At 50.1% G+C, this 17,519-nt stretch overlaps 7 protein-coding genes across 7 annotated transcripts; 2 read left to right on the forward strand and 5 right to left on the reverse strand.

Moving 5' to 3' along the window:
• Positions 1-278: 278 nt before the first annotated feature.
• PFICI_09352 (uncharacterized protein) lies at positions 279-2,059 on the reverse strand (the record flags this gene model as incomplete). Its single annotated transcript, XM_007837933.1, has 2 exons — positions 279-1,201; positions 1,264-2,059. The coding sequence occupies 2 exons, from the start codon at positions 2,057-2,059 to the stop codon at positions 279-281; spliced, it is 1,719 nt and encodes a 572-aa protein (XP_007836124.1).
• A 1,089-nt stretch (positions 2,060-3,148) lies between these two features.
• Positions 3,149-4,267, reverse strand: PFICI_09353 (uncharacterized protein; the record flags this gene model as incomplete). The annotated part of the gene is made up of 1 exon (XM_007837934.1): positions 3,149-4,267. One exon carries the CDS (start codon positions 4,265-4,267, stop codon positions 3,149-3,151), a length of 1,119 nt encoding a protein of 372 aa, XP_007836125.1.
• An 873-nt stretch (positions 4,268-5,140) lies between these two features.
• PFICI_09354 (uncharacterized protein) lies at positions 5,141-6,457 on the forward strand (the record flags this gene model as incomplete). Its single annotated transcript, XM_007837935.1, has 1 exon — positions 5,141-6,457. One exon carries the CDS (start codon positions 5,141-5,143, stop codon positions 6,455-6,457), a length of 1,317 nt encoding a protein of 438 aa, XP_007836126.1.
• Positions 6,458-8,551: 2,094 nt separating this feature from the next.
• Positions 8,552-11,463, reverse strand: PFICI_09355 (uncharacterized protein; the record flags this gene model as incomplete). The annotated part of the gene is made up of 4 exons (XM_007837936.1): positions 8,552-9,101; positions 9,159-9,617; positions 9,808-10,863; positions 11,246-11,463. 4 exons carry the CDS (start codon positions 11,461-11,463, stop codon positions 8,552-8,554), a joined length of 2,283 nt encoding a protein of 760 aa, XP_007836127.1.
• A 2,724-nt stretch (positions 11,464-14,187) lies between these two features.
• On the forward strand, positions 14,188-14,547 carry PFICI_09356 (uncharacterized protein; the record flags this gene model as incomplete). Its single annotated transcript, XM_007837937.1, has 1 exon — positions 14,188-14,547. The coding sequence occupies one exon, from the start codon at positions 14,188-14,190 to the stop codon at positions 14,545-14,547; it is 360 nt and encodes a 119-aa protein (XP_007836128.1).
• Positions 14,548-14,704: 157 nt separating this feature from the next.
• PFICI_09357 (uncharacterized protein) lies at positions 14,705-15,100 on the reverse strand (the record flags this gene model as incomplete). Its single annotated transcript, XM_007837938.1, has 1 exon — positions 14,705-15,100. The coding sequence occupies one exon, from the start codon at positions 15,098-15,100 to the stop codon at positions 14,705-14,707; it is 396 nt and encodes a 131-aa protein (XP_007836129.1).
• Positions 15,101-15,806: 706 nt separating this feature from the next.
• On the reverse strand, positions 15,807-16,653 carry PFICI_09358 (uncharacterized protein; the record flags this gene model as incomplete). The annotated part of the gene is made up of 2 exons (XM_007837939.1): positions 15,807-16,514; positions 16,585-16,653. The coding sequence occupies 2 exons, from the start codon at positions 16,651-16,653 to the stop codon at positions 15,807-15,809; spliced, it is 777 nt and encodes a 258-aa protein (XP_007836130.1).
• Positions 16,654-17,519: the final 866 nt, after the last annotated feature.

Genomic DNA, 17,519 nt, shown 5'->3' on the forward strand with positions numbered 1-17,519 from the left:
TAAAACTGACGGTGAACTGGAGCATCTATAGATTTCTTGTACATATTTAGGGAAATACTCCTAGAGTAGTGGCCTGATAGCGGCCTCAATTTCATGTAACTTATTTTTGGAACGTCTTCGTCGGTCTCACGGGTCGCTGTTGCTCATCAAGACATCACCCAGGGCAAGCGATGTATCTCATTTGATCTTGTAGTATCGTCATCTCATTGAGTAGTTAGACATTATGTATCATTCTGATTCGCTTTCCAAAACCCGATGCATTGTCCTACCATCCAAAATTAATCAGAATCCTCCTCCACTGTAGCATTCTTGGGTCGATGTGCTACGTTGCTCGTACGTCCCCTCCCATGACTCTGCGCTGCAGGTTTGTTCCCATTTGCCTTTCCGTTTGCCTTGCCATTCGATTTTTGCTTTTGAGGAGACTGGACATTCTGCTGGGTATTTGCTGGCTTCTTGCCCATCGCTTTTGGAGACGGCGGGTTATTGCGCGGTGCTGCCGGCTTCCTCCCGTTCGCTTTCTGCGCGGCTATGTCGTGCCTTGGAATCTCCTCCACGTCCGACTCGTCCCCTTCTTCGCCCTCGTCGTCGCCAGAGTCATAGTCCTCTTCCTCCTCGCCTTCTTCGTCCTCATCGTCATAGTCGCCTTCCTCCTCGTCGCTGTAGTCCCAGAACTCGGGCAAAAGGTCGTTATCAGCCGCGCCCTCTCCGTCATCAAAACCGCCATCAATGATGCGCTCCGCCGGCTCCTTGCCGACAACGGGCAGCTTCTCGACGCCGCGCTCCTTGAGCTTGCGCGGCACCATGTTCTGGTTCAGTAGGCCGACCTGCACTAGCACGCTTGCCTGGTCCCAGTAAATGTGCTCGTGGTGGAGCTTGCCGCCGCGCAGCGTCACGATGCTGATTACCATGATCTCGACGTATTGGTTGGTCGGCGGGATGCCGGGCAGAATCCACGGCATTCCTTGTGTGTGCTCAAAAGATACGTGCAGCTCGTCCACCACGCGGTTCGCGCTCGCCGTCCGCGAGATCAGTGTCACTTGCAGTGACTCGGGATTGCTTTCCATGAAAAAGTCGCCGTAGAATCGTGCTAGCTCCTCGGTTCCCACGCCACCTACTAGTGTTGGCATGAAGGTTGTGTGTGGTGTGTGAGTAGTTGTGTATGTCTTCATCAGCCTGGCCTCGTCCTTTGCGAAGAATTTGCCTATCACTCGGTTAGTCCTGACTCTGGTAAGCAAAATTTTGAAGGAAAAGTTTCTCTCTTACTCTCCATATTCTCCTCCACTACTCCCATTACATTAGTATCCCATCTAAACGCCTTTCTCGCCGCCGCCAGGCTGCGATCCCAAGCCAGATCCGCCGCCACCTTGTCATAGGCATCCAGATCCGTCTCTGCAAATCCCGGGTCTGCCTCTGGGTAGCTAAAAGCCGAGTACGACATCTGCACCAAATTTCCAGTGCCGATGCCGCGATCAATCTTCTTTTTGCCGACACGCTTCCGACCCTGAATACCGACCATTTGGCTTTGGCGCACCACGCCGACACTCTCGCCGGCCAAATGAACCAGGACCTGAACGCCGCCGGGGAACCGGCCCCGTGGGTCTGGGATTTTGGTTGGGTAGTAGGCCACCAGTAGCGCGAGCTTAAAGTCTGGGTTATTGTCCAGAACGTGAAAGTATTCCAGACACTGGCTGGCAGCATCACCGTAGGCCACAATACCAAACGTCTCGCAGGGACCCAGCCCAGATGTCTTGTGCAAGCTGGCCAGCTTCATCCGATACTCCTTGTGGGCGCCAGGACCCTTGGCTCCAGGCGCCATGGGCAAGAATTCCGCATTAAAGCCCTCGGCGCGCCACTCATTCAGGACGGTAGTAGAGTCAAACTCGGGGTCGCCAGAAGTGATCCAGAGCCGCGGTGGCGACTTGGGAAAGTCGTCGGACAGGAAACCCGGATCATTATGGTTTGGCCCGTTCATGTTGTTGGCAATGACGGCCACATTGCGGTTCGACTCCCCCGGCTTGGGGATGGCCGCGTCTAGGATACCCGGCAGGTTGATGTTCATCTTGGCTTGTCGAGTGTATAATGCCCCTTCTCCCTCGTGTTGAATGTCTGTTTAGGATTTGCAAGATACGACTAGGTCCAGAGACATGCAGGAATAAAGTCAATTAAATCGAACTCTTCCAAGTGAGGTTTCATCAAAGCTGCGCAGTCTCTTCTCCAACCCCCCTAGGATTATATTGGCTGCAGACATGGTTGGAAAACAAGGACAGAGCGGGCCATGACGTCACGTCGACTCGAGTCGAAACATAGTCGCGGGGTCGTTTCTTTGAGTCAGCATCGCAGTCTAATGAATCACTGTACGGGGGAAATGAATAGGAAAAATTGGTTTGAGTAAATGAATAGTGTTTTTAATCTTGTATTACACAGATAATTGTGCTATAGAGTTGATCTCTACTGTGACGCCCGAGCTTGTGCTGCGCGAGACAAATGCTACTCTAGTTTGTGCTTGGTCAACCAATCAGCGAGCCCCATGATAGTCTACGACAGGGCCTTATCGCAAACTATCGAGTTCTTTGGGAAGTGATTTGCAGAGGCAACTCGAGTATAACCAGGCATACCTGATGGGGCACTACATACTCTATAGAACTGCCATGCCCTTGTTGCGGGAAATCAACACTGTCCCGAGCATGGCCTCGAGCGTTCACTGTTTACTTGAAGCGATGTGAATTTCAGAGCAAGGAAATGCTCGAGGATGACAAAAGTGTTGCCGGTAAAGTGGGAGATTTTAATCAGCAATTGCAACGAGACACGGAACCTTGCACCTGGCTCTACATATTGGGAGATGATGGCAAGTGCTGGCGTGCCGCTCTTAAGCTCATAGTTCATTCTCCGCGGCATGCTTATCTCAAGGCAGACGCAGGCCTTGGGGACGTGCCATGTGCCATCCACAAAGCATACAAACGGCTGTGAAATCATGACCAATCAAGCACGGTCAAGGCACTACCAGTGTAGGCAAAGATGATGGAATCCTTGTTGACAGGGTGAATTAACGATGTTCCTTGTGACATCAAAGCGTGATCTCTATCCCTCAACAATAAACCAGAAGCTTAAGTCGACCCACGAACGCCATCGAATGCTAAAATCATCTTGATCATGCCTTGCGCCCATCCAATCTACGGCCACCCGCGTCCGGCTTCTTCTCCGCCTTTGCCTTGTCGTCTGGCTCTCCCTTGCGCTTAACGGCACCTCCTCTAAGGGTTTGACCTTGACCAGCAAAGTGTGGCCTGTTGTCATTTTCCTTCTCTGCTTCCTTGTCGGCATCTGTCTTGACTGGCTTGATATCATAACCAAAGAAGAGTTTGTTGGGGGGAAGGCGTAGTGGCATTGGTCCATTCGTCCTACGAATCGGCTGAGGTGGCTGGTTTGAGGATGTCCCTGCGACTGGCGTCGATGGTTTAGGAGTGGGCGCCTTTGCGCCCTTCTTGGCATTTAGCTTGTGTCCCTCGCTGATAAAGTGTGATGAAACAGCCCTGGCGCCAGCAGCTGCGGCCGTTCCGCTTGGCTTGATAGCTTCATAGTTGATGTCTTGAGCCATTGTACCCTGGCTGTGCAGCAGACCACCAGTAGGCAATCCACCCTTGCCACTCCTCGGTGTGCTCGTACCGCTGCCTGCACGTCTCTCTGGCTCAACGTAGCCAACAGGCGGCGCAAACTCGACAGAGACATCAGTCTCAATCATACTGACACCCATCTTTTCTGTTACAGGCTTCACCTCTAGAACGGCAATGTCGTAAACTTCGTCGTTATACTTAAAGTTGAATACGTCGCCTTTCGTCAGAGTGGCAAAGTTGCGGAATGCGTGCTCGAGGACTGCCTTGGGGTCGCTGATTTCCAGAAAGTTGACCGACTGCGGCTGCAGCTTGACCATCTTGGCCGGGGACAAGGACGTCGTCTTTATCTGGACCATGTCACCAACGTCGAGCAGCAGAGACTGCATCATCCATTGTGGCAGGTACGCGCGACCCTCCTCAGCGGTGAACTCGAGTACACCACAGTGTGTATGCTTCTCCTTGTCGCCGTTGACGAGCTCCATGGTCAAGGGCCATTGGACATGCAGGCGTGAGATCTTGTTAAGAGCGGATTGCGGTAGGAAGATCTTGGAGCCGTAGTTGAGGTCAGGACGCTCAGCGCCCGGCGCCATGACGATCGGGTAGCATCGATAGTATTCGTCAAAGCGCATGGCTCTGCTGGCGATGCCGGAACGCGCCATGTTGTACATGTGTTGTGGATCGTTGGGATCGTAGGCGTCGAATCCGGGGCGAAACTTGGGTAGATAAGTCAGTAATGGCAGCTACGAGATGGGGGGCTACCGGAACAGCCGCGGGCTTGACTGACCATCTTCTGTACTATTGAGCAGGGCGAAAACCCCGAGGACCTAATATGTAGTAACAAAGACAAAGGACAGAGATCGATCACCGAGTTTCAGTGTCTGGCATATGCGTACTGCTACTTGTCTGTTGTGGGGATGTCGGTTGTGGTAATGGGAATTCATCGAAGTGGGATGCAGCTTCGAGAGCTTTGAAGGCACCCAATGCTGATGACGAAACGTATGGCACCCGGAACTAACGCCTAAAAAGGTAGCAAGATACCTTAAGTACTGAGTAGGTACCTGCCTCACTCTGGGAGCAACCCATGGCATTCGACTAATTTCATTTCGTCCTCTTTTACGAGATGGATATTTCAATTCAAATGTAATTAAGAAAGATAATTCATTTTACTATCTATGGTCGCTCAAATAAAACACAGATGTCATGTTTATTCCCTTTTCCAAGATTTGCCGAGTACCTGTTAAGCCTTCCGCAGCAGAATTGATGCAATGCACTGCTGTGGCGTCGTGTCACGCTGCTTGTCAGTAAACCTACCCACCATTAGCGCCCGATACCGAGGCCTGTGCTTGTGTCTTTCGGTACCTGTAAAAGATATATGCAGGTAGAATACCCCACTACAGCTTTAGAGCTTGGTAGCTTCCGGCGCCGTCAAATGCTCGTCGAGCCTGTATTTATTCCTTCTTCATCGTCATAACAAGCCTCATAACCACACAAATTCAGGCGTCGTGCCCTCGTCGCGCTTCTAGGTCGGTATCATGTCGTCGAGATACAGTGCGGCGCGACCAAAGCGCGCTGGAGAGGCGTACGCACGAGCACACCATGGCGAGACTGGCCCCGACTCCAAAAAGGTCAAGTTTGACGTGCGCAACCCCTCGGCTCTTGCCCCAGATGCTGCCGAGGATGGTGAGGACGGGGCTGATGCCTACCTAGAGGTAGATGCTGAGGTGATACGCGGGAGTGCCGCGACCAAACGTGGCGCTGTCAACATTGACGGCTACGACTCTGACTCTGACCGCGAGGAGCTGGGTGTACGCAGGACAGAGAAAAAGCCGGATAAGAATGTTGATGATGTCGACGACATGTTTGCCGACGAGGATGGAGATGAAAAGGACGACGAAGTTGACTACTCCACCGGCAAGAAGAGCAAGGAAGTCCGCTTCCTCGACAGTGCTGACATTGACGGCCAAGACTTGAGATCCAAGGGTGGAGGCACCATCCGGCTAGACGAAGAGTCTGATGACGAGGACGATGAGGAGACGGTTGCTCTTGCCATCCAAGAAGAAGATATTGACGAGGAAGTCGGTGCTGGAGGACTGAAGAAGCATGCGCCCAAGGTTGAGGCTTTCAATCTGAAGGCAGAGGCCGAGGAGGGTCGCTTTGACGAGGCTGGCAACTTTGTCCGTAAAGCAGCAGACAAGGATGCCCAGCATGATCGCTGGCTGGAGGGCCTCAGCAAAAAGGATATGAAAAAGGCTGCCGAGGCCCACGAAAAACGCGAAGCCGAATTGCGGCAAAAGAGGCGGGAAGACGATGACATCTTGACCTCGGATTTGCTGAAGCAATTGATCCTCCGACTAGAGCCCAGCGAAACCGCCCTGGAAGCACTTGCGCGACTCGGCAAGGGCCAGGCCAAAACCAAAAAGGTTCCCAAATGGAAACAGAAGAAGCAGAAACAAAAGGATGATGCCATGGATGTTGACGCCGAGAAACAACCAGAAGATCCCGAGCAGGCCCGTATCAAGGAGGCCATCGACGACATTACGGATGCTTCCGACAAGCTACTTGGTCGGGAAAGACCTGACATTTATGACAGGGAACGAGAGCTCCTCATTCGTGAATGGAGTAGGGAGACCCAAGAACGATGGGTTGAGCCTGAAGTTGTAAAGGAAGAAACACCGGCTACCAAGATGTGGGAGTATCGATGGATAGATGGTAGAGATGAAGCAGCCAAACAGGGACCGTATGATGGTCCGACAATGAAGGCCTGGCAGGATGCTGGCTATTTTGGAGAAGGTGTCGAATTTAGAGAGGTTGGCAGCGAGACTTGGTCAAGGATTGTAAGCTTCGTATGAGGAACAGACGAGCAACACCACACGTTAAAAATACCCACGCTGCTATCCAAAGACCATGGCGACTGATAGTGGTACAAAGTGTTGTGGCCTTCGTACTTCCTTGTACTAAAATTGGCTTTTACATGTCCAATGAGCTAGAGTGACAAGCTACGTAGTGGCCACCTAGCTGGAATAACTTTTTGGTATTTGCTAGCTGTAATAGTATGGTGCTACCTTGGTCATGCGCACTTTGAATCCTTCACAAGTTCTCTTCTCATAGGGAACTTTGTACACAGATATCTTCGCTGTCTATTGATTTCTTCTGAGCCTTTTCTTTGAAGTAATGGCTTCACAATCCAGACTATTTCAATCAAAAAGCGGAAAGTCAGAGTCGCCATACAAGTGTTTGGTCACCTTTCTCGTCCGAATCCCAGTTTCTGCTGTCTGGGGATCAAGACACATATGAGTTTTAGCATGCCAGACCATACACGGTAGTCGAGACAGGGCACAGGCCGAAATTTCCCAAGCATTCTGTACATATTTTCTCCCGTTGATCACCAAGACTCTTTCAAGGGTATCTAACTAGACATTATCTTTGCCAGCATGAGCAGCACCAGAGATGATGCTAAATTGGCCTGCAGTCAAGCATCATACCCACGACATTGTGACTCCTTTAGCTGAGCATCCATTTGGTGGAAGCTCTGGATGACTCTGCCTCAGTCATCAATTCTATGTATGACAATCATGAATATTAGCTCATGAGAATGGGATCCTAAGCATTTCACCAGCTTAAGCGTCCGAATGACAGACACGTTGCCATGGAGGTTTGTCAGAGGCAGGGGATATTTGCAACATGGGCCTTCCAGATTTCTTCATAATCTAGATTAACGAAGCCCATTATAGCAGCCATATCAATGGCATTTTCTCGAAGAACCAGTGGTTCTTCCCGACAGGCCGCGATCCCATCTACTCCAGCACTGATCGGATCGCGAGTCTAATAATAGGTCGCGATCCCATCTATCGGATCGCGGATCTCATCAATGTCCATTCATAAATAAGCTGGCATGGACAAAGTCGACCGCCAGTTCTGCGTTCTATTTGAACTTTGTTCTTCTTTTCACTTTCCAGGACTCCAGACCTGCTGTCAAATACTCTAAACAATCACATTGAGCCACATACATACACAGATTTGTCTGCCTACATTAGATAGGGCACCCCTTGATAAAACGTAGATCTCTTATCCTACTGCCACAAGGATGATAAATCATAACGTCCAGGGATACATGGATGAGAAGAGTGAAGTTCATGACACCTTTGGTGCTCCTTCCGACTTGTTCTCTTCTATCTGGACAGGAATCTGGGAGGACAAAGACACCGCAAGAGTTATGGTTTTCTTTTCGATCTTTCTTTCGTTAGCATTCTACGTTTTCAAGTTTTCTAATGAAAAAGAATATAATGAACGGGTCTTTATGAATGTTCTCTCCATTAACGTTTTCTCGACTCAATAAAATTCTCTTGATAAGTCAATGTTCTCTCAATTCGGTGAATGTTCTCTCAAGTTTGTAAAGTTCTTTTAGTTGCATAAGTGTTCTGTTTGTAGATTAATTAATTTTTTCGATTTTATGAAGTTCTCTCGATTTTATGGAATTCTCTTAATTTCTTGAAACTCTCCCGATCTTATGGAGTTCTCTCGATTTTATGAAGTTCTTTCGACTTTTGAGATTCTCTCGATTTCATCAAGTCCTTTGGATTGCATAAGTGCTCTCTCGATTTGGTGAGCATTCTCTCGATTGTGTAAGTGTTCTCTCTGTGAATGTTCTCTGGATTGCGCTTTTTTGTCACAGGTTTTTCTCGATATTTCACGCTCCTTCACAAAGAATTATCCGCTCAAAAATTAAGCTCGCTTTTCTCATGGTATCACTGTGCTCTGAATTCTCTCTAGAGTTTTTATCATGGCATTTCATGCCCCATTTTTATTGACTTTATCTATGGGCAAAGCCCCAAATGTCCCGAAGGAACCACGCGAGAGAAACACCCCGAAAAAACAAAACCCGAAAGACAACCGCAACTTTTCTGCCCGATCCATTTAGGATCGGGGCCATGTGAGCGATTTGCTCACATGGGCTTCTTCTCCTCCTCCTCCTCCTTGCCCTGCTGGGCCAAGGCAGCTGTGGCAATGGTGGCCAGCGAGCTGGCCGGACCGACGGGAGCCTCTAGCTGAGCAGTGAAAGACTGCTCAGCGGCGGCGTTGTAGCCGTCGTTGCCACCGTAGGCGTCGTAGCCCTGGTAGGCGGGCTGGTGCTGCTGCTGCTGCTGCTGCTGCTGCTGCTGCTGGTGGTGGTGGTGGTAGTGGCCGTAAGGTGGACCAACCTCAGGGCGACGGTGGTAGCCACCGTAGATATTACCAGGGGGCTGGTAATATCCGGCGCCACCGCCGGGAAAGCGAACGTTGTTACCAACCTCGTGGTAACGATCACCGACGTAGTAGCCGGTGTTCATTCCCACGGGCATGGGAACATAGTCTTCTGCTCCGTAAGGAGCAGGGGCCCGAGGAAGTTGAGCCGGGGCAAAACCGGCAGGGCGCTCGTAGGCCGAAGCCCGCATGGGATAAAATCCCTCGTGGTTTGCGGTCTCGTATGAGCCGCGGGGACCGTAAGCAAAGCCACTAAAGTAATAAAGTCAGATAAATTTTTAGAGGAAATATCGGGTAAGAAATACGTACTCGCTATAATGGCTATTGCGATACTCCGTGCCTGGGAAGGCAGGAGCATCGCGGACACCGCGAGGACCGGCGTCGTTGGTCTTGACGCGCTTGGCGTCGCTCTCGTCATCAGGGACGTCAGCGTCCCAACCAGCATCTGGAGTGGCCATGCCACTGCTGAGACCATCGTCGGTCTCGTTGACGCGACGCTTGGTGCCAGCGACGCGAGAGGTGCCACGAGTGGTGCCACGTGCACCTCTTCCACCGCGACCACGGGCGCGGGCACGACCACCACGAGCACCACGACTGCCGCGCGCGACAGCGCGACGACCACCAGAGGCAAGAGACGATTCGTCATCGCCATCGTCATCATTGGCCGGAGTCTCAGGCTCGGCCGACTCAATGCTGCGGACGCGGTATGGTCCACGACGTCCCTCGTTGTGAGGCTGGAGACGGTTTGCCAGCTTGAGGAGATGCTGCCTATATGAAAGGAAAAAGTGAATTGTTAATTTCTGTGCTTATACCAAAGAAAACAAAAAAAAGCGAAAACGAGAGAAAAGTTCGAAAGAACAAGAAGTAAATAGTTTGAAAAAAAAAAAGGTAGTTGCCGTCTTTATAAATTGTGATTGAAGAAATGAAATATCGGCAGTTGTGCCAGGTTAGTACTCACTTGAACGCGACAACGGAACAGTTGTCGAAGCCAAAGGGTCCCAGATTCTCCTGGATCTGTCGCCATTGCTGATCCGAGGGGGTGGTGGCGTAGTACAGAGCCACCAACAGATGCTCGTGAGCCAGATCATTCCAGATAATGCGACCACGAGGGGTTTTCTTGATCATCATGGGGTAACCCTCGGCAGCAGAGTCATAGTCCTCATCATTGATGGCACGGCTGGCGTCTTGGTTATCACCGTTGTTGTCCATGTTGAAGTCTGAGAATGCCTCGCGGATGCTTCGGAAGAGGGAGGTGTAAGGGTCGTCGGTGTCAGATGATGATTGCGAACCAGTGTGGTCAGCGACAATGAGGTCTTGGGTAAAAGGGTCGCAGATCTGGTTGTTGTTGTCGGAAGAACGTGAAGGCAATGTACTGCGGCCTGCGAAGTTGGTATCTTGAGGCAAAAGGCTGTAGTTGCCGTTGTATGATGGGGTGAAAGGTGAACCGGTGTGGTCTGCGACAATGAAATTTTGATTCGAAGTGTTGCTGTTCTGATCGTTGAAGGAAGAACGTGGAAGCACACTAGTACGGGTTGAGGTAGTGAAGTATTGATTCAACGCGTTGAGGTTCTGGTCCTCGAGGTTCTGGTCGTTGAGGGAGGAGAGTGAAGGGAAACCAGTATGACTTGCGGCAATGAAGTCTTGGTCCAAAGCGCTGCGGCTGGAGATGTTGGAGGAATCGTGATTCAAAGGGTTGCGCGTGCGGTTGTTGAAAGAAAGGGAAGACAAACCAGTGCGGTTTGCGATGAGAAGGTCTTGGGTGGAAGGGTTGTGAATACTGTTGCGCGATGAATTGGGATCCAAGCCAACGCGGTTTGTGGAAAGAGGGTCTTGGGCAAGAAGGTCTTGAGTAAGAAGATCCTCGGCAAGAAGGTTCTGGGAAACAAGGTCCTGATTAACAGGGACCTGTGCAAGAAGGTCTTGGGTAACAGCGACTTGTGCAGGAAGGTCCTGGGTAAGAGGGACTCTTTCAAGTTGGTCAATGTTGAGGTTGCGGATGTGGTCAAACCATTCACTGGGAAAGAAAGAATTGGAATTAGCTTGGTGACCTCTTAAATATTGCGAGGAGGGGGAGGGGCAGTGACGCGCGCTTGGGATTGTTCGTTTGCACAGCGGCTGGGGACGATTGTCTGGGAGATGAGCCTGGACAGCTGGCGACTGGCAACTCTATAGGATTGTTGTGGGCCGTGAACTCAAGTTCCTATAGAACTTGGCTACACCCAGATAGGGCAAGCGCGAAATGCACAAGGGTAGTATAAGTTCTGGTCTAAACCACCAGTGCACGTGACTGCATGGACAGACAGTACGCTCACAAGTGGTACCGAGAGAATGTGCAAATTGGGGAAAGGGGCAGAAGTGGTTATGGAGCAAAGTCAATAGAGAGATAGATCACTTACTTGAGAGTCTCGAGCTCAAGGTGCAGACCTCCATATTCCTGAACTTTTCTGATAATCTTGGCCCGTAGATGCGTTGACATGACAGTGAAAACCAGCTTGATGAAGAGTATCTGGTTTCGTTGAGCTCGTGAAACTGGGAGAAGAGTGACTGAGCCATCTGCCTTGGCAGTCAAGCTCTTCTCCTGCTTCTTGCTGTGACTTCTGGTCACGGGTGGCATGGTGCTGCGTTCCTGATGGTGATGCGTTCCTGGTGATGATGTTGTTCTTGGTGATGGGGTTCGTGATGATGGGGTTCGAGGTGTCAAGGCTTGTGATGATGATTTTCCTGATGCTGAGGTTCCTGAGGATGGCAGTGTCTTGATGAGGACAGGTGGTTGGTGTTTGCCAGGCTGCCAGGACAAAGTTGCTGGTCAGGAAGTTGAAGTAGGCAGAAGGAAAAAGTTCGCAGGCAAGCTTCAAATTCTTGACCAATTTGTAGACCTTGTGGATGGGAAATAAGCGGAGACTGTGGCTGTCTTGATTGTTATCCACGCGGGTCTAGCTGCGGAAGGGAAGCCATCGTCAGCAGGGCTGGGCTAACTGGTGACGATGCCGAGGGTAAGATGACGATGCCAGATTCTACATGTCTACATGAGGGGATCGTGGAGTGATGGCGACGAGCATCTCCATCTCGACGGGTGTCAGGGGTGCCAACGTTCACGTCGACGAGATGTCGAGTTCGGAAGACATGACATGTTCCTCGATCACAGAAAAGAAGCCTGTCCTCGAACGTAGCTGGGAGAGTAACGTGAAAGTGACAAGAAGAGGACACACTTTGTTCACAGGCTTTGTCACATGGTATTCATCCCTTTCTCTTGACCACCACGAGTAGTGAACATAATGGCCAAGGCATAGACCTATGTTTTGTTGACGTTGTGATCTATAGACACTGCTGATCAGAGTATGGCAGAAGAATATACAATGTTACAGAATGAACGTTGATCAGGACCATTAGTAGCACAATTGGGCCAAGATATGGTAGAGCTTTTAGTGATGCCAGATGTGGACTCAGCAGCATTATGAGCGTGGATAAGTGTGAGTCACCTTGCGTGTCAATATAAAGAAGCAGTGTGATGTGTCTAAAGGCCTTGTCCTTTGCAAACTATCACCCGAAATATGTTTGTCAGATTCACTTTTGATTAGCCAAGATGTGACACTTTGAGGGCAGAGGAGCCGTCGAAGCAGTAGTTTCAACGGAATGAATTGGAGAAAAATATATTTTTGATCTATGTCGAAAGAATTTCTCTCGTTAAATTATCTCAAAGAGGACCAAGTACTTTGGACAGCATGTCTTGTTTGAAAGATATAGCAGCAGATGATCACCAAAGATTCATGCTCATACTCTACTTGTACAGAGTCTTTCCATCCAGGGGTATGGAGCTGCATGGGGTATGTTTAAATCTTCGTGTCGGTGGTGGTATAGAAGGAAAGTTTGATCCAGGAAAGTTTGATACTTTTCTACTCAAGCAAATGAAAGACTCTAGACTCGGAAGCAAGTTAAACGACGTGTGCTGCTATAATTGATTTCAAGTCCATACAGCGAGGATTGACAATGTGCCTGATAGCTGATCTAGATTGTATGGATACCGGGCTCATGACAGCTCTAGAATCAATGAAGTTGGGGATAGTTTACTTGATAATCTGGGATTTCTGGGTCCCATCACGTGAGAAAATACGAAGAAGCATATTTTGATTAGGGGCACTTTCGAAATGGAATAGTTCTTTATCTGTTCTCCTAGATTTATTGAGACTAAACTTTTCAGGAAATGGATCAATCGAAAATAATCATGGTTCTCTCGACTGTCAGATAATGATAAAGAGTATTTTTCCCTAGGAGCTCTTCAATACAGAAATCTCTTAGAATAACTCAGAAAGATGTACGTAAATGTGTGCCCATATTTTCCAGATCTCCTTGTAGAGTCTACCCAGTCTTCTTGTTGTGCTACTTGTTCTTTCTTCAGGTCAACAGTCAAGTCGCGAATAGAAGCCCAATAACTTTCAGACCAGGCATGTTCCTGCCCTGTTCAGCAGTCTTACTGGCGAGAGATTTGGAACATGTATGGAGACTTAGACAGAGCGTGACACCATTGATTGTGTTCAATAGCTTTGGAGGAGATATCAGCTGCGGTGGGCAAAGAAGTAATATCAGCACGAATGTAGCCAATATAGCAACACCGTACGCGATCAGAAGACATGGTGCCAAGTCCACTGTGCTCCGTCTCCCAAGACTGCTGATGCCTCCCTTCCCAGACCGGCTTGGACATACAATGAGCCTCACTGCTTGGACCCTCTCGTACAGGGGGAGCAATGTTCGCCCGCACCAGCTGATACACTGCTGTTCTAGAGCTTACTTCCGGAACGAAAACTCGAGTCTGATGTGATGCCGCCGTAGATGTTGGAACACGCTTCTAGCGGTTGCTGGCCTCTGCCGCAGATGGCAAAGTGAATGTCATGTTGTTCCACTCGGCGAGGAAATGCAGCTACTTTGGCTGGGTACTTGGGATGGAGAAGTGCTGCGGGCTTGTCGTTACTCAGACAAGCCGAGATATTCCTTCGTTGACTTCTTGATAGGACTCGGTGCTTGGTAGAATGAGTTGATCAACTGTAGGTGTTTGCTTGGGCAGAAGTCATGATGGATGGCACTCGACGGATTTGTAATGTGTACTGTCAATAGAGTCAGCTGAATTGCAATACGCCTGAATCGTCAATTTCTCCAGCGTCGCACCTGCCGTGCTACAGTTGCTTACAGGGAAGTCTGCCGATGGATTCGGGAGACGGTGGTCGCTCGTCGCTCGTCATCTCGACACTCATGTTTGCGCTCGGTAGCGGCATTTGTGGGGGTTGCGCGCGGCACCGCCATGATCGTCGTTGGTCGCCTGGTGTAGAGTATCGGATCGAGGGGCATGGACGTGTTCCTCGACGTTTTGTTCCGCGATACGGTGTATCTGCTTCAGAGCAGAAAGCATCCAAGGCCCATGGTCGCGTGGTCAGGTGTTGCTGCGACCATGGGACCTCCAGTGGGCGGTTCGCTGGGTCGGGTTAATTGGAAATGGCTCCTCTGGATGACTCTGACCATCTGTGGACTTGCGCCCGCCGCCCCGTTGCTGTTCATGCGCGTCGAGGATGGCGATTCTGGACTATCGATAGAGAGCACGACAGCAGGGAAACCTAGAGGGACGACAAGAATGTCGATGGAGAGGCTTACGCGATTGACCTACCTGGGCGATGCTCTCTTCACCTCGAACATGCGTGCGATCCTCTAGGTACTGATTGATGGAGGCATCGTACATCCCTGGCCAGCATGGTGCATCATTTTACTCTTGGTACTTGGAAGTGAAGGATGGATTGGTTGCCTTCCAAATCCAACGACACCATGCTACACAGCCCACGGCCCCGATGTGCCTGTTCACTAACTGTACCTCAGCTGCGGCATACCTCTTGATCTTTTCGACATCCATGCTTGTTCGACCATTGGCATACTTCCACCACATCGACTCCCAAGCTACACAAGGCACCACTATCCTCTAGTTCTGCGTTGACGTTCTGCCCACGGTTATGGGGATCTTGATCTTTGCCCGTCGCGACAGGAATCCTCTGGATCCATTTCGGCAGGTCTAGTCCGCTCCACGCCACACCGTTGTCGCTGCTGACGCTTGCTTTTCGCCTTGTTACTGGTTTCGAAGCCGACACGCCCATGGTAAAGTGAACCTGGGACGAATTCGTGACCAGCATAGGTACCGGTTCGAATCTTTCTATGCTCTTTCCTGCCATCATGACTGGTGTGCCCCAGGCCGTCGTGGCGGTGCTGGGTTCCATTTACAGCTCTATACGGAAACGTGAATGGATAAGGGGAGGGGGGGTTACTGCTCGCAGAATCATTTTCAATGCCATTTTTGGACAAAACACCTACAAGATATCCTATGCGATGTTACGCTGGCTATCAGTAGAAGGCCAAGCAAATTCGTTCGCCAGACAAGTTCGCAGTGTTTCTAGCGACTACAATGATGCTGCCTGGGTAGGAGTTTGGGGTATTTACGTGAAGAGCCTCAGGGTATTTGAAGGTTTGGGTGTACCATGAGTTTATCTCGTTCTTTGCCTTAGGTTCGAGAAGAAGGAACTTGAGTTTGTAAAAGAGCTAGAGACTGAGTACGGCCGTGACAAGGAAAAGCATAACCAAAGTGATGATTCAACTCCAGGTCGTGACGACATGACGAGAAAAGTTTGAAATCTTGACATGAAGACAAAAGTGCAAAGAGGAACCCAATCATCTGACTTTGAGTGCACCGTGTATTGCCGCTGGCATTTGCATTCTAGAGCGGAGGAACCATCCTACGTATCTATTTTTTGTTTTACATGTTCCAGGATATCGCGTGAATAGAACTGACCCTTGGAAGTCCTCTCCCATTCCATCCCATAACGCCGGACATTACCCAATCAAAGCGTGACATAAGACTCATAAAGTGACATGAGAAATGGAAAATAGTGTACCGAGACACCGGGTGTTGAATGACTTGAGGTCTGCTCAAGTACAGTGATTATCCCAGTGTTCGTGCTTGACATGAACATATTCACCCTGAGCCTGAGTCTCCGATGGGACGGTCGCACATCCGCTGTGGTGGTGCATGGCCTGATGCTCCAAGGAGATAGGGATCGGCTCAAATGTGAATGAGTGCTCATAGGGAGGGAACATGGGAGAGGAGTTTGACCACATGGGAGGATCATGGCTGAAATGACCCATGGGAAAGTCATAGGAGGGTTGGGGGTTAAGCATCTCCGCTGTAGGGCTGGCAGTAACGGCAGGTGATGCCGGGAAGCCATCAGTGTCGCTGCAAGGAGTGAGGAGTCGAGGCTGAATGGTATGCGGTGTTGGTGCAGCAGATATCATGGGGATGGGTGTTGGTGTCATTCGGTTGTTGTGGTAAGTCGAAGGACCACCTTCTTGTTTGATCCTCATCGGAATGGCTGGGCTTTGGGACGGGCTGATCGTAGCATTGGCGAGGTTCTTGAGTGACTCGGTCTTGATGGCTTCCTCCTTCTTGGACTTTTGATCCTTCGGCTCCTTCTTGGACTTGGTGACTCGGTTTGGCTTCTCTTTGGTAGAACGGTTACGTCGTTGGGGTTCGAGACCCAGCATGGCTGAGCGGAAACGTGAGTATCTCATCCGTGCAGCATGGCCGTTGGTGATCTCTTGGGCGAGTATTGGGTTGCTAGCAACTTTGTTCCAGTCGATCTGATTTGCAAGTTAGTTGAGCGTCAAGTATTGATGGATTCTCTTGAACAGATACAAGTTCACCACTTACATCTTTGAGATTCTTCTGTTGCAAAATGGCAAACAGGAATCTGGCCATGACATTGTCATTGTTCGACATGATGCTGACTGCAAACCGTGTGAACTTGGTGACTGGGTTTGCTAGAAGAACTTTGGTCCAGCACAGGAAGGAAGGTGGTTTTTGTGGCCTTGAAGAGACTTGATCGTTCGAAGATGAGTTGCACAAACTGATGTGAGGCGATCTGGAGCAACACAGAGTTTGAAGATCAGGCTGAACGCAAGGTGCAGAAGAAGTTCAGTGACTCATGAACATGGCACAGTGAAAGTGAAACCCAGTGAGGCCAGGCAAGGGGGGCCAGATATATGTTGCAAGAGCCTGACTGAAACTTTTGATGAGTATGGAGTTCGGCTCAGCAGATCACACCGGAGCAACAGCGAGACAGACTATAGCCATGTGGGGCCACGAACAAAAATGAATAGCTGCTACCTACCTAGGGAACCAAGGAACCAAGACGGACCTAGCACAAGGAGGAAGCGTACTTCTTAGTCGCAACCTAGATGGGAGACGAAAAAGAAGTAAAAGAAGACGGGCTTGTCAGACAATGGAGCAATAGACGGGCCTCAACGGCGCTCATCAGAGTTTAGCAGCGTCCAGGCCGATAGCCAAAAAGGAATGATGTGCATGAGATATTGTTTGCTTCTTCTTCGTATGGGTAATGGCTGTGGGGGAAGACAAGGATCCGGCGACGATGATAAGGAACGGCCCAGAAAGAACGTGTAAAGTGGTTGCATGCGCGCGACCCGCAAGTGGGCGTCTTTGACCTTTTATGATACTAGGCCAGAACCCTGTAAGAAGGCGTGCAAAGGACTAGGGGGGCGACAGCCACGGCTGCCTGTTGCCTAGCAACTCAATCGGAAAAGGGAAGTAAAGTAATCAAAGACGGCGGACCTTGGCTGAAAAGCTGG

The sequence above is a fragment of the Pestalotiopsis fici genome (assembly GCF_000516985.1).
Source record: "Pestalotiopsis fici W106-1 unplaced genomic scaffold PFICI_Scf_6, whole genome shotgun sequence".
Taxonomy (NCBI): Eukaryota; Fungi; Ascomycota; class Sordariomycetes; order Amphisphaeriales; family Sporocadaceae; genus Pestalotiopsis; species Pestalotiopsis fici.